At 54.3% G+C, this 20505-nt stretch overlaps 2 protein-coding genes across 6 annotated transcripts; one reads left to right on the top strand and one right to left on the bottom strand.

Moving 5' to 3' along the window:
- The first annotated feature begins 729 nt into the window (after positions 1-729).
- Positions 730-14605, top strand: LOC117007132 (alpha-1,6-mannosyl-glycoprotein 4-beta-N-acetylglucosaminyltransferase-like). 5 transcript variants are annotated; one of them, XM_033080045.2, is made up of 5 exons: positions 730-811; positions 7565-7692; positions 7999-8140; positions 9832-11018; positions 13482-14605. In XM_033080045.2, the coding sequence occupies exons 1-4, from the start codon at positions 802-804 to the stop codon at positions 10971-10973; spliced, it is 1422 nt and encodes a 473-aa protein (XP_032935936.1). In that variant the 5' UTR covers positions 730-801; the 3' UTR covers positions 10974-11018; positions 13482-14605. The 5 variants fall into 5 exon arrangements, with proteins under 5 accessions (XP_032935936.1, XP_032935939.1, XP_032935938.1 ...); XM_033080048.1 differs by lacking the exon at positions 730-811 and adding an exon at positions 4062-4099; XM_033080047.1 differs by lacking the exon at positions 730-811 and adding an exon at positions 5123-5158.
- Positions 12271-19338, bottom strand: TMEM9 (transmembrane protein 9). The gene is made up of 6 exons (XM_033080053.2): positions 19268-19338; positions 16880-16981; positions 16692-16783; positions 16197-16305; positions 14620-14751; positions 12271-13343 (listed from the first exon to the last, which is right to left on the bottom strand). Exons 2-6 carry the CDS (start codon positions 16970-16972, stop codon positions 13194-13196), a joined length of 576 nt encoding a protein of 191 aa, XP_032935944.1. The 5' UTR covers positions 16973-16981; positions 19268-19338; the 3' UTR covers positions 12271-13193.
- Between the last annotated feature and the right edge of the window lie 1167 nt (positions 19339-20505).

Genomic DNA, 20505 nt, shown 5'->3' with positions numbered 1-20505 from the left:
CTGGTGTTTTTCTTTGAAAAGAAGATTTAAACTTTTAAAACCAGAAGCTGCTTTTCAGAGAACATAAACAGGGAGGGAGAGGAGGGGATAAACTAAAATAGCTGAAGCAGTGATGAGGGACTGAACTCTGTCTTTTCAAAGAGCACTGTGGAAATCTTTTCTGTTGAAAGCCCCCAAGCAGCCCCTGATCTGGCTTTTGACTAAACAAATTGATTTCTGTGAGGAAGGAGCAACCCTGAAACTTCCTGTGGCTCTGGGCTGACTGAGAAGTGAGGGGTGCAGGGGCTGGGCTTTTCAGAAGTGTGGTCTGACCAGAATGAACCTGACTGGAGGTTTAATTGAACACGTGGCTCCCTGGGGAGGTGCAGAGGAGGTGCTGCAGGGCAGCAGAGCAGCTGTGCAGATGCAGACCCTGGACTGAGCTTTGCTGCCTATCAGATATCAGCTCCTCAGTCTTGCTGCACATCATATCTGGTCCCAAGCAGGAGGAACAGCACTTGTCTATGTAGAATGTTCAGTGAAGCTCCTGAAGGAGAGGGAGTTCTGCCATCTCAGTTTGGACTCTGGTCTTCGTGGGTCCCTTCCAGCTCAGAATATCCAGTGATTCTATGACCCCACAAGACCCTGGTGTAGCTGCCCGAGAGGAGTTTCTTGCATGTGCCTCTGCCACTCTAAATCACCACTAAGGACCACTGCCTCAACCTTGGATCTGTGTTGGAGGCTCTTCATGTTGACTTCAAACACATTTGGGACAGTCCCTGTGTCACAGTTCCCCTTTCCAGCACTGCTGAACTTCTGTTGATGCCACCAGGTGAGTTTCAAAGTTAAATTGGTTTAGTAGAGATAAAAGGCAAGAAAAATGTGCTGTCCCTGTGCTTGTGGGGCTGCCATGACAGCAGAGCTGGGCTGTGTTGTGGTTATAATGGAGGAGAGGCAGACAGGGTTGGGGCTGGAGCTGTGTGTAAGGGCTGCAGGGGCTCCATCCCCAAAGAGGCTGCTACAGGGCAGTGGGGGACAACTTTGCTTTTGCTGTGGGATTAAACACCACTGAAGTCAGGGACAGGTGCCGAAGCTCAGGCAGTGAGACATGGTCAGGCTGCAGTTTCTGGTTGTCTTGGAGGGAGGTGGCTGCTTACTCATAGCCTGCTTCTCACTGTGCTTCAGGCTGTTTCCCTGAAAACTCCATGATGATGATGCCAGGGCTATGTGCCTGGTGATTCCTGGTTGTGCAGGGTCCGGAGGGTGGGAGCAGAGGGGTTTGTTTCCTGGCTCAGGCTGGTGTCTGAGGCTGTGCCCTTACCTGTGGGGAGCTGTGAAAAACATGTTTCACTGTCCTGGTAAAATTTAAAAGGTTTAATAAAAAGATGATAGGAGACACACATAAAGCAAAGGGTTCAAATGGCTGGGTGCTTGGCAAGCTGCCAAGAGCACACGGTTGCTTTGGGAACGCCTCTTTAAATACACTTTACAATACATCAACCTGTTGCATATTTATAGTCACTCATGTTTAATAAAAAGTTCTGGAACTGTTTAGCATGGCCACTCTTTGGGTCTGCCTTTTTAGAGCATGCATGTTTTGTGGCTTGTGGTTTAATTCTTTTCTTATCATCTTTTAATTGGGGTGGGGGTCCTGGCCTTTTGCAGCTGGCAAGTGTTGATAATTGTTGTGTCAGCTGCAGGGCCTCATCACACGTTCATGGGCTGTTACCTCAACTAGGCAGGTAGTTTCAGCAGACTATCTCTAAAAAACTTATGTCTAACTTTTGCTATTAGAAGAAAAGCAAAAACCTATATTCATACAAAAAGACTATTTTAATATTATACATATAGCATTTATGCCAATAGTTGTGAAAAGCCAATAATACATCATGCACTTATAACAGGAGCCGCTCCAGCTGAGGGCTGGGAACGTCACCTGGGCCCTGCCCTGGCTCCTGTGCAGAGCTACAGAATAGCACCTAGGGCTGTGTGTTCCTGCCATCTGGCAAAGCAGGAATACCTTCTGATCAGGCATATGACAAATACAGGGGGCAGAGGTGCTTGGCAACTCCCAGAATTCCCTGGCTGATCCCAGGTGGTGCAGCCGGAGTGGGTGGTACAGGCTGTGACAGCAGGAAGCAGGTAGATGGGATGTTTCCTGCTACCAACAGACTTGCTAGATTCAAATATGGGTATTTAGATACAGACAGATGCCCTTAAGCCGGAGGTGCCCCTCCCAGGCCAGGCTGAAATGTATAAAATGTACAAAAATAATTCTCAGTCTTTTCCTTTACAAAGCTCCTGGTGATCACAGGGATCACAGCAGGGATTGGGAACTTGTTCTGAACCATATTGAGAGGCTAGGTAGTGGCAGGGATGCTGTGAAAGGGGATTCTGCCTCTGTGTAGAGATGCAGCAGGGTGCAGGTGTTCCCCTTGGTCCTTACCCAGAGCATCAAACGCTGAACTGTGGGCTGTGGGCTGAGGTTTGCTCAGTGAGGGAGTGACACCGAAGCTCAATCCTGAGCAGGGGATTTCCACCCTGGCCCCTGAGCCCAACCTCTCATGAAGCTTGATTGCCAGAAAGCCCTCTTCAAAAACTGTCCTCCAGGGTGGGATGCAGTGAGTGCACTGGCAGGAGTGGCTGTGGTTTGGTGTCACCCATTTCTGTAGGACATGGCTCAGAGGGGTCCTTGGTGGTGTGGAAGTGGAGCCCCAGATCAGCATCACGGTGCCTCTCCCTGTCTTCTTCCTGCTGTGTGAGGCCCCCTTCTACCTTTGCTTTGTCATGCTTCTGAATAATGGAAGGGCTGTAAACAGATCCTGCCTGGCTCTCTCGTTTTCTATGGGAGACAGAAAGACTTGGCCACCACCCTCATCCTGCTTCTGTCCTTGTCAGGGATCTGGTGTCCAACAGGAGCTGAGCTGGGTAAGGTGAGGCCTGGGGGTTTGGGGAAAGCTGGGCTCTGCTGTGCATCCCCTTGTGCCTGTCCCATCCCAGTCCCTCCCCTCTGGCCCCAGCTGGGGGAACTGGTCCTCCCTGACCCCTGAGCTGGGTGTGCCTGTGCAGCCACAGGGCCCTCTCAGAGCAGCCTTTGCACCTGGGGCTTCTCTTCCTTCTTCAGCTTATTTTAATAGCAAGCAAAAATGTGCAAAAAAACCCTCATTTCAGCCACCTTCCTATTTCCCCATGTCAAATATTTTGGTGAGCAGAGCGTGTTTGGGTTTGGGGGCCAGAGGGAGGAGGTTTGAGCCTGGCACCCCAAGCTGCTAGGCTCTGGTTGGTTTCCTGGGCACTGGGGCTATGCTGTGGCCCTCCCAGGGGGGCAGGTGGAAGGACCCTTTTTCAGCACCCCACCACCATTTGGGACTTGCTCCATAGCCTAAAGGGATGGCTGGATGAACTGACTTAACCTGGGTTTCTGGCACCTGCTTTGGGGGTAAGAGGACCCAGGATGTTTGCCTGGGCACCAGGAGCTGTGTCCTGCTCCTGGCAGGCTCGTGGATGTGCCTGGAGAGGATCAAATCCTGCCCTAGCACTGCACCCTGGAGCAGCTTGTGGGGACCAACAGGGAATTTGCTGGCTGTTCCTATGGCAGGGCTGCTGCACCCTGAGCACTGGAGACCCAGGGCTGTGCTGAGTATCACAACCCTCTTCCTGTTCTTTCTGTGGGGGCAGGAAAGAGCAGGTTTCCTTCCTGTGCAGGGTGGGGGGTCAGGGACAGCTGTGGTGAGAAAAGCCCTCCCCTCCTGCAGATGCTGCCAAACCTCACGGTCCTTCCCACCCTGGGCCACTGAGCAGCAAAGCTCTGCTGGGCTGCACCATCCCAGCTCCCTTGGCCTCCTGGAGTCCTCCAGCCCCTGCCCAGGTGGGAATCCCGGACTTCTCCTGCTCCAGTGCAGGTGGGGTGTCCCCACTGAGCCCCTAGGACCTCACAGGGGCAGAGCCACAGCCATCACACCATAGGAATGTAAGGATTTAAACCCAAATGATGTAGGAAAAGTGAAAGCCCAGGAGCCTGGGCATATCTCTTCTGCCATCCCAGCACCATCAGCTGCTTCCTGCCCTACTGGATCTCTTTCTTGCAAAGCTTGGCGAGAGATGTGAGGCCTCCCTGAAGGTAGGAGAGATCCAGGCCAGCAAGGAGAGAAGGGGAGTGTGATCCACGCTTCTGTGTGAATCGAAGGGAAGGGAAGGGAAGGGAAGGGAAGGGAAGGGAAGGGAAGGGAAGGGAAGGGAAGGGAAGGGAAGGGAAGGGAAGGGAAGGGAAGGGAAGGGAAGGGAAGGGAAGGGAAGGGAAGGGAAGGGAAGGGAAGGGGTTTCCTCTCCATTGGGATGCTGTGGGTGAGTTGCTGTGTGGGAAGGAGCTGGTCTGGTTGGGAGCTGGGGACAAGCAATGCGGTTGGTGTCTTGTGGATGCTCCAGAGCCATGTTTCTGCTCTGGGTCTGGAGGAGGGAAGCAGTGGAAGAAAAGGCTCGGAGGGTGGAGGGGCTGCGAACAAACCAGGCCATGGAAGAGCCTTATGTGGCCTACATTGGTTCATTGGTATCAGAAGGGGCTTAATTCCCAGCCCAGCTGTGATGTTTAATGTTCCAGTGAGGAGCTGGAGTGTGTGGGGAAGCTGTGGTGTCCTGGGGCTACATCCCGGATAGGATCCAGGTTGTGGATCCTGGGGTGCCAGGTGTGCAGTTCTGACTCTGCAACCCTAGAGGTTTTTGCCACCTCGGCACAAAAGCTGGAAAATAAATGGGCAAAAAGCTGTGACAGCTCCACGTCACCAGCTCTTGGCTCGGTGAAGTGGCAGGTTCATGCCAGAGTTTGGGATGCTAGGGCTGGGCAAGAGCCCCCAGCGGTGTTTGGTGCTGCCCGGGGGACTGGAATTGCCTGCGAGGATGGGGTCAGTGGGTGGGACACAGCTGATGCCATCCTGCAATGCCCGTCCGTGAGGCTGCGGCAGTTCCCACGGCGGGCTGGGGGCCCTTGGCCCGTCCCACGGGGGCTCCCGCCGGCCTGGCCGGTTCTCCGAAGCTCCTGGGGCAGAGGCCGCCGGCGAACGCTCCTCCTCTGCGGAAGGCAGGCAAGGGCTCGGGGTGGGGCTTTGCAAGAATCCAGAGTCCGGCCAGCCTGGGGAAGTTGCCCGGGCCGAGCACTCCGGAGAGTCGAGGCTGCCGCCCACCCGTGAGTCTCTGCCCTCGGCGGGTGCGTCCAGGGCGGGGCTGGCCAGGAGGCATCTCCTGCTGCCGTGGGAGGGGGTGCCTGGGGACCCGGGGCTGAGGGCAGGGGGCTGAGCTGGGAGTTCCCCAGCTGTCAGCGGTGGGGACAGGATCGGTGTAGGTGTCCCTCCCTGCAGGGACCCCCCTGTTCTGTGGGACACCTGAGTTGACCAAAAGCTTTGACCGTTTGCTGCTGGAACAGGGCAATCCCTGGAGCAGACACCCACGGACAGTGGGGCCAGACCCTGGCCTGACTCCCAGGGGGTCCAGGAGCCCCCATCCCAGACAGCCTCGAATGGCCACAATTTGCCCACGGGGGACGCTGTGGAGCCACAATTTGCAGTGTCCCCCACCCATTTCTGTGCTGGGTTCCATCCCACCCCTTTCCATCCCGGGGACCCGCAGGCTGGGGCAGTGAGCTGTGCTGCAGGAGAGCTGGTGTTTACCCTACTGGGTGACACAGCTGAGTCTGTGCCTCGACTTCCAGAACGGAAAGGCTCTACTGGCAGTGGGAAGGTAGCCCCTTCTCCTTGTGCAACCAGCCCTGCTGTCCCCAGTGCCTGCGGAAGCAGCTGGAGCCGACTGCAGACCGGGAGCTTCCTCGAAACCTCGTGGGACTGAGGCTGGGAATGGAGTGTTCTTCCCCTGCCCTGGATTGAGGCTGGGGAGGAGTTTGGTTCCAAGGAAGTGGCTCTCAGCTCCTCCTGGCCAGTGCCCCCACAGAGGGGTGGCTTTTGGGGACATCTGCGGTGGGGTGCTGAGCTGTGGTGAAGGTGCATGAGGTACGTGGAGCAGAGTGTGGGGACAGGGATACTCTGTGGAGGCACTTTGAGCTGGAGCAGGAGGATGCTGCAGCCCTGCTTGTGCCCATTTACCTGGGCTGCTTTATTCTTCCATGGAGGCGGAAGTCCAAAGTCCAATTAGTGGGCTAATTATGGGGCTGTACATGCCTGGCCTGGCATGTGGCCAAGCCTTGCCCTTCCCAGCTCACCCCGTGGTCCTGGCTGTAGATCCCAGATGTCCAGGGTGGTGTCAGTGTGATGTCTCCGTGTCTCAGACAGATCCTTCATGCTGCTCCCCCCTGAGCTGGTGAGGTCCCCCATGTCTCCAGAGCTGTAAGGGATGGTGAGGCCCCACTCTCTGCTGAGACCTGGACAGAGCCTTTGAGCAGCTCCAGGAGCTTGTTGTCTCTGCTGGCCGTCAGTCCTGCCCCGCCTGGGAGCACGGCTCTCTGGCTCCAAGTGTTTATCTCCACGGAACAAGCCATGTCCCTGGATGGGGTCAGTGCTCCAAGGACGGAGTGGCTGCGGATCGGATCTGGGGCACCTGCTCAGCACCAGCCTATTGAGGAGCTGACAGCCCCTCCAAAGGACTCCTGGGTGCAAAAACTGGAGGGTTCTCCTTAAAATAAGCCCAGCACACGCTCAAGGGCAGCGGCCCCAGAGTTGCTGTGCTCCAGTCTGGGGCCCGTGGGTGGGCTAGAGCATCCCCTGCACAGTGGTGGTTGGGGCAGGAAAGTGTTTAGAGCACAGTCCTGGGAAGCTCAGCATTGGTTTGGAAAGGCTTAGGAGGACTTTTCCTCCACGTTTGCATTCAAAGCTGCTTTGACCAAGCCAAGGTACTGTGAGCAGTTTAGATGGGGCTGAGGGTGTTTGCCCTGTCAGGCTGGGCACTCACCCAGGCTCAGCTGCCCCTCTTCCAGGGCAGCACTGTCATATTTATAACGGAAAACACACAGGAGCCTTTTAGCCTTCTGCCACTCCTCTGCTGCAAGGTAAAATATCTCAAGGTCACTGCAACTTCCTCAAAGGTGACACTGTCCCCTCAGGGATGCCTTTCGTGTCCTACCAAGCAGGGGATGAGGCTGGGACACTGTGAGTTGATGCCTGCCTGGAGAAAGGTGGGAAGCTGCTTCCTCCTCACAGTGCTGGAAGAGCAGCCTGGGCCCATTTGACACCTGAGTGTTTCTCAGGGCTTGGTCACAAGTCCTGGAGTGTTGGTGACTGCTCCTGGGGTGTCCCCACGACCTGAAAGCTTTTCTTGAGGCACTGTCACCTGCATTTCTTCTGCCTTCAGCTCCGGGGTGCTGCTTGAGGTGTCCCAGGGCAGCTGAGGTGTCCTGGGGCTGGTCTGGGGGGATTTTATACCTGGTTGATTTTGTCCTGGTCAGATTGGGTGTCCCTGTCCCTGCCTACCCAATGGGGACAGTGCACAGGTGTCCCCTCATGCCCCATGGCTGCCCTCCAGTGTGCACGTGGGTGCTTGGGGCAGGGGGGCAGTCCCAAAGGTGTATCCAGGTGCTGTCCCACTGTCCCATCCAGGGGGTGGTGGCTTTCCCCAGCCCGTGTCCTGACGTGTCCCCTCTCCCCAGGCCTCAGCCAGCACGGAGCCATGCGATGCTCCCTGAAACGCTCCCTCACAGCTCTACTCGCTGCCTCCTTCCTCCTGCTCCTCTTGCTCCTCCATGGGGACAACCGGCAGGAACAGGATCCCCTGGAGGTGAGTCCCCAGCCAGTGATGTCCCACGGGAGAGGCCACTGGAGCATCCTCTATCCCTTCCTGCCCCGCACAGACGCCAACCTCAGCTCTGCTCTCTTCCCTGCCCCGTGTCACCCCCAACCCCCAGCTCTGCCTTCTCTCCCTGGGGTTTCCCTGGGAGCTGGACCCCCTGAATCCAGGAGCTGGGAGGGCAGGACAGGGGATCCCCTTCACTTCTGTGTCCCGCTGTATTGTAACCCTATTGTCATCCCCACTTGCTGCATGCTGCTCTGGGGTGTGACCTGGTTGCCTTTGGCTCCCATGCAGATGGAGCTCAGGGGCCTGGCACTCAACACGATCCTGCTGCAGCCGGAGGGAGCCCAGCGCATCCTCAGGGACACAGCTGAGCTCTCTGCACTCCACAATGTCTCCTACCAGCTCCTCGCTGGCTCCCCAGCTCCCCAAAAAAGTGAGTGGTCCTGTACCCTCTGGGTGTGCATGTCCCAGGACGGACTTGCCCCCTCACTGCTGCTGGGGCAGGGAGGGGCTATGTCCAGCTTTTTTGGGTGGGGACCTGCCCACAACCTCCTCCAAAATCTCCACAGCCTTCACTGCTTGCTCTGGGGATGGAGGAGTTTGGGAAACCCTACGTGCTCCGTGCAGGGTCCAAGTTTCTGCACCTTGGGACTGGGGTGACCACAGGTGTTTTGGGTTTCCCAGACTTCTCTGGGGAGGGTTGTGGAGATCCATCTCCCTGGGGTTGAGCTTCCAGGGGACATGGTGAGCTAGACCACTGGGACAGCCCTGTAGTGTGGCAGAAGTGGGCCAACCTCTTGGACAGGTGCAGAAGAAGCAGTTCCCATGCAAAACCTGTGGGAAGAAGCTTAGGGCAACCTGTGAGGCTGTGCTGGAACCAGCACAGGAATGATGCTGTCCTGACCAGCAGCAAGAGAAGCTGAACCAAGGCAACCACTGCTGGGCCATGGCGGGGACAGAAGGTCCCTGATCCCAGTGTAGGTGCATCTCCATGAGGTATGGAGTGGGGAACGCTTCCAAGATGTTCAGTGTCTTGGTCTGAAAAGAAAGGCATCTGCTAAGGAAGTCAGGAGCCTCTCTTGAAATGGAAAATGTAAACTCCCTCCTTCTGAATTATTACAATTTTAAAATTAAGGGGCTCTCAGGCAAAGATATGGGATAGGAATAACAGTTCTTTACTAGGAATATTAGAATAAAAATAGAGTATACAAAAAAAAACCACTGACAGTCAGAACACAACCTGACACCCCGTCAGTCAGGGTGTTGGTGGCAGTCTCATTAATTGGTGGCTGCATCCTCCTGCAGTGACAGATGTGGTTCAGTTGAAGCAGTGCTCCTGTAGAAGGGTGCTGTTTTCTTCTGAAGATCCAGTGGTGATGTAGATGGGCCTGGTCTTTCTCTGGAATCCAGAGGAAAAAGGCTGCTCTGATGTTCCAAAGCTCAGATTTTATCTAGGTAGGAAATGCTTGGCTCCTCCCCCTGGGTGGGGCATCTCAGAATAGGATGGTCTAATTCTATCAGTCATGCAGTTGGACTCAATGGCCCATTAACAGAAGATATCTCCCTGGAGGAAGAATGTGTTGTGGAAAATATAAAGAGCATTGCCCCACCTGGTTTTAACAGCTGGCCCATTAACAGAGGATATTCCCCCCCGCCCTGAGTTATGAGGGATGGGTCATGGAAGAGATAAGGAACACTGCTCTACCTGGTTTCTACAGATGGTGATAGAATACATACTGCTGGTTACATCTTGCATTGCAACCTAAGATATGCAGCCATACCGATAAGCCATTCCTGCATTATAGACTCTGCACTCTTACTTGCCTGGGTTTGGCTTTTTTAAGGTGTTTTTCAGGAAGGTGTTTCTTCAGAAGAGCCCCCGCCTCCTCAGCCTGCCTCTTGCTGCCATTTGGGCCAGTTTTGGGCCCCTCCTGAGATGCTGAAGGCTTCAGCTTCAAGAAGGATCCACGTGCTTTAGACATGGGTTACAAACAGCACTGACCCTGCAGGCTGACCATGGCAAGAAGTTTTTGGAGCCCTTTCATTACATCTTGTAGGGAAGAACATCACATGGTGATCCCAGGTCACCCTCCTGCCTGCTCATGCCTTTCCTTTGCGTTGCAGAATTCCTGGCAGTGGGAATGGCGTCCGTGCAGAGGCCACGTGGTTTCTACCTCCTGGCCACACTCCAGTCCCTCTTCAGCCAGTCCACGGAGGAGGAGCTGCAGGAGATGGTGGTGGTGGTGCACTTGGCTGACACTGATCCTGGCTGGAACGTGCGCGTTGCTGCCACCATTGCCCAGAAGTTTGCCCGCCACATCCTCCTGGGCCAGCTCCTGCTGATCCATGCTCCCCCTGAGTTCTACCCCACCCTGGAAGGCCTGAAGAGGAACTTCAATGACGCAGAGGAGCGGGTGAAGTTCCGCTCAAAGCAGAATGTGGACTACGCCTTCCTGCTTGCCTTTGCTGCCAACCTCTCCTCCTACTACCTGATGATCGAGGATGATGTGTGGAGCTCCAGGTCCTTCCTGACAGCCATCCGCAAGGCATTGGCATCCCAGGAGGGCTCCAACTGGGCCACCCTCGAATTCTCCAAGCTGGGCTACATCGGAAAGCTCTACCGCTCCAGTGACCTTCCTCGCTTGGCTTGCTTCCTCTTCCTCTTCTACCAGGAAATGCCCTGTGACTGGCTGCTGGTCCACTTCCGCCAACTGCTCACCCAGAAGGACGTGATTCGCTTCAAGCCATCCCTCTTCCAACACATGGGCCTCTACTCCTCCTTCCAGGGCACTGTCAACCGGCTGAAGGACGAGGATTTCCAGGTTGATGCCTTGGATATCCCGGACAACCCACCGGCATCCCTGTACACCAGCATGTCCGTCTTCGAGAACTATGAGCCCCTCAAAGCCTACAGCTCGGCACAGGGGTATTTTTGGGGCAAAGACCCAGCAGCTGGCAGTACTTTTTCCATTGTGTTCCAGCAGCCAGCTCAAGTCAGCCGTGTCCGGGTGCGCACGGGCTCTGTGGAGCGCCCGAACGATTTCCTGCATGCAGGGCTGCTGGAGCTGGGCCAGCACCGGGACCACAGCTGGGACTGCTCCTCCTACGTCCCTGTGGGCTCCTTCAAGAAGGGGACCCTGGAGCAGCGGGGCCTGGAGAGGGTCCTGCCCGGGCCCGTGGACTGCGTGAGGATCCGGGTGACGCAGGACCAGAGCGAGTGGCTCATCATCCAGAGCATTGATATCTGGACCACAGCAGGCATTTGAGCACACCACCTGTTGGTGTCAAGCAGCTGGATTTGGTTCTAAGAGGTCCTTTATTTTTCACATTTTCTTTTTGGATAAGAAATTAAATTATTGACTCACACTGCCCTGTGTCTGGACAGATGGGAACCACTGCTGTGGGCTGTGGATGGGTCTAGGAGTGGAGCCCATCAGGAGGTGCCTGCTGGGGGATGGCTCAGTGAGCCAGGGAGGGAACACAGAAGGGGAAGGAGCTTGGGAATTCAAGGCTGGGCAGTAGAAAACCTTTCCTTCCAGGGAGGATGATATATAAGGCAAAGCTGATCAGCTCAAGTAATTGATCAGGCAGTAGTAGTTTTTGCAGCCTCTCCACACTTTACCTGCTGTAAGTTTTCTTAACTTTTTCCAAAACTCTTGATTCCTATCTCCCTCCTCTCTAATCACATTTCCTAGCTGCTCCTGGAAGGGTCAGGGGAAGGTCTAGGGCTGCTGCTCACCAAACCCCTTACCCTGCAGGCTCAGCAGGTTGGTGGCAGCAGCAGCAAGCTCCCAGTAGTGCCCTGTCATTTCCTGGTGCTGATCGGGAGCAACGGCCACCAGATGGACCCATTAGCCCAGCCCTGGGCCGCGCCTCCCAACAGCGCTGCTTGTTGCCACCCGCCAAGGAAAAAAATCAGTTCCCAGGATCTCATTGCATGTTCATGAAGGATTCACATGGAAAGGGAAGGACAGGCAAGACAGGCCTTCTACAAAGGGGAGGAAGGCCCAGAATTGAACATCAGGAAACAAAGATGAGCCAAGGAAAACATGACCTTGGTATATTGTGAAGTTCTGGGTCCTTTTTAGCCCAGTGAGCTGCTGAAGGGTAACTGGGGTGCACACAGGCTCCCAAAAGCTGCTGTTTGCGTTTGTCTGGCTGGGCCAGCTTGGAGGCCTGGATGCTCCACTAGCTGCTGCTGGCCCCAGCATGCAGGGCAGTGACTGGCACCTCTCCCAATCAGGCTTTTAGCAACAATTGTTCAGCTTCCTGCAAAGGGAAGAATTCCAGTCTGCTCAGCTTTCCCATGGGATAGGCCAAAGAAGTTAAGTCACTAAGCTGTGCCAAGCAGGACTCTGGTCTGTCCATGTTCCAGGCCTGGCTCTCCTGGAGTAGGACAGTTGCTGTCAGCAGAGAGCAGTGCCAGGGACACTCCTGCAGTGCCATAACCACAGCTGTGGCTTGAGGTGGCATCAGCTCACCTGCTGGGCAGTGGGAGGCAGATGGAGAGCTCCAGACTTGGAATGATGGGGTTTTTCCCGTAAAGAAAAAGCCACTCAGGTAGATATTTGTCTGCATTTAATACAGATGTGCTACACCATAAACTCCAGATGTTCTCAGTGGGATCAATACACTTGGCAGAACCACTGCTGCTCCCTCCACGCAGCCCAAGTGCTGTCAGAGCTCTTGGAGTGTTTTGAGTGGTACAAGTGTTCACGTCCCAGGACCTTGACAGGTGTTTCCAGTGCTCCAAGAGAGCCTTTGCCCCAGTTCTCTTGGACAGAAATGCTGCTGCCCACCCTGGGAGAACACCAAGGGTCACCAGTGTGGGTACAAATGGAGAGTTTTCACCCCAGGAGGTTTTTATCTACTGGTAAAGCACAAAAAGATAGAAATGTAAACCAGCTTTTTACCTGTTGGACTCTTACTGATGTAGGTACTAACAGGTTTTGTGATAATCACCTGCCCAGAAGCAAGCTGCAGTCTCAGTTATGCTGGTGTAAACCTGGACAGACTCCAGATGTATGGAAATCTCTCCATTTACATCAGGATAAGCAGAAGCAGCAGTGCCCACTGGCAGAAACCCCTCCCCTTTGTTCCTGTGCTGCACACGTGGCTCAGCACCACAATGCCCAGCGACCATCAGTGCACACTGGAGGAGGAGGTGGCTGCTGAATCCTGGAGAAACATCACATTTATCCCACATCAAAATTCTCCTGCTATTTTTATCCCAGGAAGACTCAGCCAGCTCCCAGTGCTCCGTTCCCAGCCCCTGTCCCTGCTGGGGTGGGCTAATGGAGTGCTGTGTTCAACTGAGCTCCACAGGGCAGCCATAGCAGAGGGGCCAGCGCACCTGGGCAGAGGAAGGACAGGACAATCAGAGAAACCTTTGGGGCTGCTGCTCCCTCTGGGGATGGTAAATCAGGGAGGGTTGGAGGTTCCATGCCAACGCTGGGCTGTCCTGATACAGCAGAGCCCAGTAGAACCTAGCTCAGCATCTTGTGCCGGTCAAACACCGTCTTCCTCTGCTCCTGCACCTGCCGCTTCCAGCGCTGCTGCGCCCCTTCCACCCGCTCCAGCACCGTGTTGGCCCTGGCACCAGCCAGGGTGGGCACTCCAGCCAGGGAACGAGAGTCCTGCAAGGAAAGGAATGGGGTTGGAGACCAGGCAATGCCCAGCCCGAGCACAGAGGGAGGAGGGACTTGAGGAGAAACCGCACATCAAAGAGCAGTTCAATGTTTGAGTTGTTCTGATGAAAAACCTTCTTTTCACAGCTCCTCAACACCAGCCCCTGAGTCCTTGCTCTTGGGAATCACCCACAACTCCAGAAAAAAGTCCTCAGGAGAGGACCCACACAAAAGCATAGAGCTCTGCTGGAAATCCACTCTTGGAGTCTGCAAGGAGCCACAGTGCTGAACTGAACAGCATCCCCAGGCTGACAATGGATGGAGATCCATCATGGCACAGGAACAAGGCCTGTCCCAGAGGACTTAGTCCAGCATACTGGAGTGAGATAAACCTCACCTAACACCAGGCATTTACCATGAGCACCTGGATCTACATCTGAATTACTGCTGCAGAGCAGGGTGCAAACCCATGACTTTGGGATATAATCTCCTTCTGCAGGACCTCCTTTTTCAGGAGAGGGAGGCAGTGGATTGACTGTGAACACTGGAGCAGCTTCTCCTCACTTACATTAGGGTATGAAGGAATTGGGCCAAATAGTTTATACTCACAACAAAGTACAAATATGGCAATCCAACCCAGTGCTGCAACTGCATGAATTTTATGCAGCAAGAAATTTGTCCTCCCTCAAAACTGGTGTGTGACAAAGAGAGAAAGAGGGAGAGAGTGGCTCGCTCTTTGTTACCGGGCCCTAATCATTTTGCCCATGGTTTGCACGCCAGTGTTCCACAAAAAGATGGGGTTTGAATGAAATTGTGCTCTGGGGAGAAGCACAAGGAACAACAGCCTGCATATAACCCAGAGCCCAGCCTGAGAGCAGGATCAAACAGCATCTCATAGGCCACTGTTCTAAGTGTCTGAAAGATGTTTCAGCCAACACTTAAGCTCATCCTCCCTGGAAGCTCAGCACCACAAAATTCCACCTGGGACACTGCACAAACAGGATCTGTCTGACTTTTTGTTCCCTCTCGATAGATGAACCAAATTCAGGCCAGTTGCTGAGGCCCCTCTGCCTCTGAGGGCAGGGCTTGCCTTGGGCTCATTACACAGAGCTTTGAATATTCCCTGTGCTTCTGCATGACCTGCAGAGTCTAAATGTTCACCTGTGTAAGTGCCCCCAAAGCAGCAGTGCTGGTACTTCACTGGATCAGAGGAAACAAGCAGGAGGTCACTGTTTCCCTATCCCCCATTCTCCTGCCCCTTTGTGTGCACCCTCTGCCCCCTCACCTCGGTGTCCTCCTCGTTGTGCAGGGGCTGGGTGTAGGGGTCTGGCTTGCGGATCAGGGGGTCCACGAGCACCAGGAATGCCATGTAGAGCAGCAGAGCCCCCACCACCGACAGGTAGATGATGATGATCACCTGCAGTTGAGGACAGCACAGGGGGAAAGGATAAGCAGTGTAGATAAGAAGCACCACAGAGGTCAAGAAGCTCCTTTGCAGCTACCTCTGATGTGTGATCTCTTGTTCTCATTTTACTCACAAGAGTCCCTTGCTTTTGCTAGGAGGCCAAGGTGGTACCATCACTGCACAAACTGTGCTGATGCTCTCACTGTGCCAATTGAGGGCATGTTCTGCATGTAAGGGACAATGAGATGGGGCCCTGGTCAGAGATGCTTGGCACTTCACAAATCCCCAACAAGAAGACTGGGCTCCCACACAGCTCCTTGCTACCAGGAATGCCCCTGGCTTGGATACAGAATCACAGAAATCACACAAGTCACAGAGTCCCTGAATTACTGAGATTGGAGAAGATGTCTAAAATCATGGAGTCCAACCTGTGACCAATTCCCACCTTGTCACCCTGCCCAAAGCACTCAGTGCCACATCCAGTTGTTCCCTGAACACCTCCAGGGTGCTCACCAGGGATGGTGACTCCACCACCCCCCTGGGCAGCCCCTTCCAGAATCCAACACTCTTTTTGGGAAGAAATTCTTCCTAACGTCCAACCTAAACCTCCCCTGGTGCAGCTTAAGACCATGTCTTCTTGTCCGGTCACTGGCTGCCTGGGAGAAGAAGCCAACCCCCACCTGGCTTCAGCCTCTTTCAGAGAGTTGTGGAGAGCGAGCCCCTGGCCCCCTGGCCAACCATCTACTCGCTGTGACAGTTTTCTCTTTCTAGGCTCTTCACCAGGAACCTACCAGTGTGGAGGTGCCTGGGCTGCTGTGGCACAGCAGGGGACAGGACACAGGCAGTGACTGCAGTCACCCTGGGCTGCTGTGGCACAGCAGGGGACAGGACACAGGCAGTGACTGCAGTCACCCTGGGCTGCTGTGGCACAGCAGGGGACAGGACACAGGCAGTGACTGCAGTCACCCTGGGCTGCTGTGGCATGGCAGGGGACAGGACACAGGCAGTGACTGCAGTCACCCTGGGCTGCTGTGGCACAGCAGGGGACAGGACACAGGCAGTGACTGCAGTCACCCTGGGCTGCTGTGGCACAGCAGGGGACAGGACACAGGCAGTGACTGCAGTCACCCTGGGCTGCTGTGGCACATCAGGGGACAGGACACAGGCAGTGACTGCAGTCACCCTGGGCTGCTGTGGCACAGCAGGGGACAGGACACAGGCAGTGACTGCAGTCACCCTGGGCTGCTGTGGCACAGCAGGGGACAGGACACAGGCAGTGACTGCAGTCACCCTGGGCTGCTGTGGCATGGCAGGGGGCAGGGCATAGGCAGAGACTGCAGTCACCCTGGGCTGCTGTGGCACAGCAGGGGACAGGACACAGGCAGTGACTGCAGTCACCCTGGGCTGCTGTGGCATGGCAGGGGGGCAGGGCATAGGCAGAGACTGAGCTCAGGTACCTTGATGGTGGTGGTGCTGCGCTCCTCGTACTTGCACTCGCAGAGCAGGCAATAGGCCTCCACATCATTCCCAGGCACTGGCATGGGCTCCACCACGTGCAGACAGTTGCTGCAGCACAAACAAACCACAATCAGCAGCAGTACAAGGTGAAACCATGCTCTGTGCAAGGACACTGGGGTGACTTTGTCTGTGTCCCAGCTTTCTTGTTAGACTGATAACACTGATCTGGTGTTAAAAGCTCTGCTCACAGTCCAGCGGGCCCAAAGTCGCTGGGATGGATTGTCCCAGCGCCTTTTGCAGGGATTCAGTCCAGGTGGAAGCGACTGGACAACACACCCTACATCTGCCAAGGGTTAACTTATCATCCAAGATACCTCAATTTCTGTTTAAAAAAACCAAATATACAAGCAGGGAATCCCTTCCTCAGCACCAGCTGGGAACTCCAGAGCTTGGCTGCCACAGACCGACCCCTGAGGCTGCTCCCACTCACTCACCAGTCCTTCTGGGACACATTCTTGTTGTAGATGTGCCCGCTGATGTTGCGGTACGGGGGGCAGATGCACTTGCAGCGAATGTCCTCGGAGCTCTGCAGGGCACAGGAGCCATGTGAAGGAGGGGACACGGCTCTGTCCCCTCACACCCCACCTGTCCTGTTCCCCACACACGGCTCAGTGTCACCCACCTTGCTGGCCTGTGCTGGGCGACACAGGACACAGCCCAGCAGCACCAGCAGCAGCACGGGGCTCACAAAGTTCCGGGAGCTCTGGGCAAACATCCTGGAAGCCTGAGGGAACAAAACTCACATCCAGGATAGAGCATCTCAGCTGACAGCAGCCACAACAAAGTAGTCAGAGACTTTTTTTGGCCCACTTGCCTCTGTTTTGCCCAGGAAGAAGAAATTTGTTCCTGAATCACAGCTAATGCCAAGCCAGAAACTCTTGGAAACAACACAGATCCCAAGAACATTCCTGTCAGAAGAGCTTCTACCCTGTACAACCACACATCCAGACTACCCCAGCCCTGCAAAAATATTGCTATTTTCCTTACAATTAGACTTACACAAAACCTCCTGCTCCTCTCTTACTATCCTGGAGCCCAGCTACAGATATTTTGGGGCTGATAGTTTTGCTCAGTAAAAGACACAGATCTATGAAAACCATGGAGCAAGAGTGACCTAAAGCAGTACACTGGGGCCTCCCTGCTGCACTGTCATGAATGGTAAATCATTCATCTTCTGACATTCAAAGTCTTGCTGCTGAAGGGAATGATGTAATTTCCTGTCATGAGCTACGGGAAAGGGATAGAATATTGCTAAATATTCCAAATCAATTCCTAAACCTCCTTTATCTCAAGATACCTGTTCAGTAAATCCTGATTTTAAAATTACTTCAAGCTGGTAGGTTGGTGAATTCATTAACACTTTTTGCTACATATCACAGAATAGTATGGGCTGGAAGGGACCCTAAAGATCATCTCCTTTCAACCCCCGTGTGTGTGGATAGTTGTTCCAGAGACATGTGCTTCCACAAATCCGTAAGAATAACAATTTATCCCCTGTGCCACAAAGGGCAAGTTGGCCTTGACCAGGCTGGTGTTCAACCCCAGAAAGAAAAGGCAGAGGTGTTGGGGACCTTGGGACAGCACAGAAGAGCTGTTTCAGCAGAGGAAGGGGAATTTACACCTTCATTAATCAGCTCTCCAAGTACTTGTACTTCATCACCTGACCTGATTCCATGGGGATTTAAATCACTGCAATATTCCATCACCCTTTGCTTTATCTTATGTCAACACCTTAAATTGACATAATGGATTACAAACACCAAATTCCTTTCTTCTTTATCTAAACAAAACACCAGAAACTTCTAACAAGCTGCCAGACTGCCAAAATGCATCTCAGTCCTATCACCTCACCCTATGATTTATTAAGGTTTGGCACCACAGTTTCAAAAATCTCCTCCAACAACGGTCCTTTCCAGGGAGACTCCCTGGTACATCAGGGGTTCAGATCATCATCAAAGATGTGGGGAACAGGACTGATCTGAACTGCTCAGTGCATGTTCCCCATTTTAAGTGGGACTGTACTTTCGTCTGAATTTTTAACACAACAATGGGGCATATACCTGGAATTCAGTGTTAAGCCTCTCAGCTGAGTTCAGAATACCTGAAAAGCTCAAAAATGTCACTTTTAATAATATTAGGGGAAAACAAGTGATCTATTATACCAAAACCATGGAATCTGGGCAGAGTTCACGGCACTATGAACTGCAGAACACCCTCAGCCACACAAAGCATAATTAAGGCATATTTATCTCCAAGTCTGACAACAAAGGGACACGTGCACATATCCCTCAGAGCTGTTTTTTTCCAGACCATGAGCCCAGCCCACAGCAGCCAAGTGGCCAAGGGCAGTGCATATGGACCAAAACCCAGCAGCACAGTAAGCTCAGCACAGGGTATGTTTGAGGTGATGTTCTCAGGGGGCTGTGAGTGTGGCAGCTCCCGGGATGAGCCCCCACGAAAGGCTGTCCAGAGCACCACTGCACACAACCATCCCATGCTTCTTCTCTCTGGGAGTGCCCGATAATCACCTTATCTTTAACCTCTCTGTCCCTGGGAGTCCAAGGCCAGGCTGCACGGGCTTGGAGCAGCATGGTCTCATGGAGGGAGTCCTTTGCCCACGTCAGGGGTTGGGACTGGATGAGCTTTATGGTCCCTTCCCACACAAACCATTCTGGGACTGATTCTGTGAACATCCCCTGGAGCCCTTCTAAAGACTCCCGCCCATTTCACTTCCTGGATCTGTGCTCGAACCACCCTCGACATGGACCCGGACCCAGGGCAGGGCCGGACCCCTCAATTCCCGCAGAAGGCCCGCACGCTCCCTCAGCCCTCCAGGGGCTTCCACCGCCCCGTCCCACCCGGCCTCCCGAGATGCCTCCGGCAGTGCAGGCTGGTCCCGGGTCCCGCACAGCCCCGCTCCGGGTGCGGGGAGCGGAGCGGAGCAGGAGCAGGGCCAGGGCCCGACGCCCCTCAGGCCCTCGGCCATACCTACCCCAAACCTACCCCTTACCTGCCACTCGCTCCAGCCCGAGCGCGGCCCCGCCCTGTCGGCCCCGCCCCGGCCTTGCCCGCGCGCCCATTGGCTACGGGGCGTGACGCCCACTGACAGACATCACCGCTGGCCAATGGAATGGCAGGCAGCGCCGCCGGCTGCTGAGGGTGGGCCCGTCTCCCTCATGGAGGAGGCCCCTCTCCTCCGCCACAGACCTCCTTCTCCTGTCGCACCTCGCTCTCCCTTCACGACCCCATTCTCCCTTCACGACCCCTTTCTCTCCCAGTGTCTGTTCCCCTCACACCGCCCTCTGCCGTCATGGCCCTGCTCTCCCCTCACACCGACGGTTGTCCTGTGTCTGTCAGAGGGAAAAGCGCCGGTCGCAGTGGTGCCCTTCTGTTTTTTGGCTGATTTATGGTTATAGGTGATGTCGGTGATCCTTAGTTTCAAATGCTTCAGTCTTGCCATACCCTCTTGTATTTGACACTTGTGACTCATTTTAGAAGACTTGTCCTTATGCCAAGAGGAACTTTGTGCCTTTCCAGGGTCACGGTGTCTGGCGTTTGCCCAGAGAACATTCCTGAGATGTGGTTCTTGTAGTACCTCGGGTTTGCCCCACTTTCTGTGTCTGGCACCCTTCAGGTGTGCAAATATCCCCAAGCCTTGGCTTTGTTCCGGTGGCAGCTCCCAGGAGGTTCCATTCACAGCTGGAGGGATTGAGGGTGTGAGGAAAATTCCACAAACGCCAGAGATTTACGTCCAAAAAGGAGACAGAAGCCTACAACTTTGTATAACGGGAGAGTGAGTCCACCAGACCCGCGGAGCTTTTATCTCTCAAAGTTTTGGAGGATGCAGCCTCCTTTGATCCCAAACTCCCGGACGCACATTGTCCTCTTCCTTTCCCCACTGGCTGAGGCACTAGGAAGGTACAGCCTTCCCGAACCGCCTGCCACATGTCTCCCCTTGAACTTTATTTTACCCCAAAGTTCAGGCTTGAGCAGGCTGTTTCAGGAGCCAGGCTGTCTGGGCACTGCAACAAACCTGCTGCCCAAAAGTTAGTACAGACATTAAGACCCATGGCAAGGGCGTTAACACCCATACCTTCACCCATCAAATTGTTTGTAAACACATTAGCTTTCCTCTCAAGGGTCTTACCTGCTTCTCTGGCACTTGACTGCTTTATCTGGTGCAGATTTATCTGGTCTGTGCTGCAGGATAAAGTCAGGAACTAATTTTTTTCAAGTAAAAAAATCCCT

The sequence above is a fragment of the Catharus ustulatus genome, chromosome 25 (assembly GCF_009819885.2).
Source record: "Catharus ustulatus isolate bCatUst1 chromosome 25, bCatUst1.pri.v2, whole genome shotgun sequence".
Taxonomy (NCBI): Eukaryota; Metazoa; Chordata; class Aves; order Passeriformes; family Turdidae; genus Catharus; species Catharus ustulatus.
Note: the sequence above shows the minus strand (reverse complement) of the source record. Positions and strands in the feature narration are given on the sequence as shown.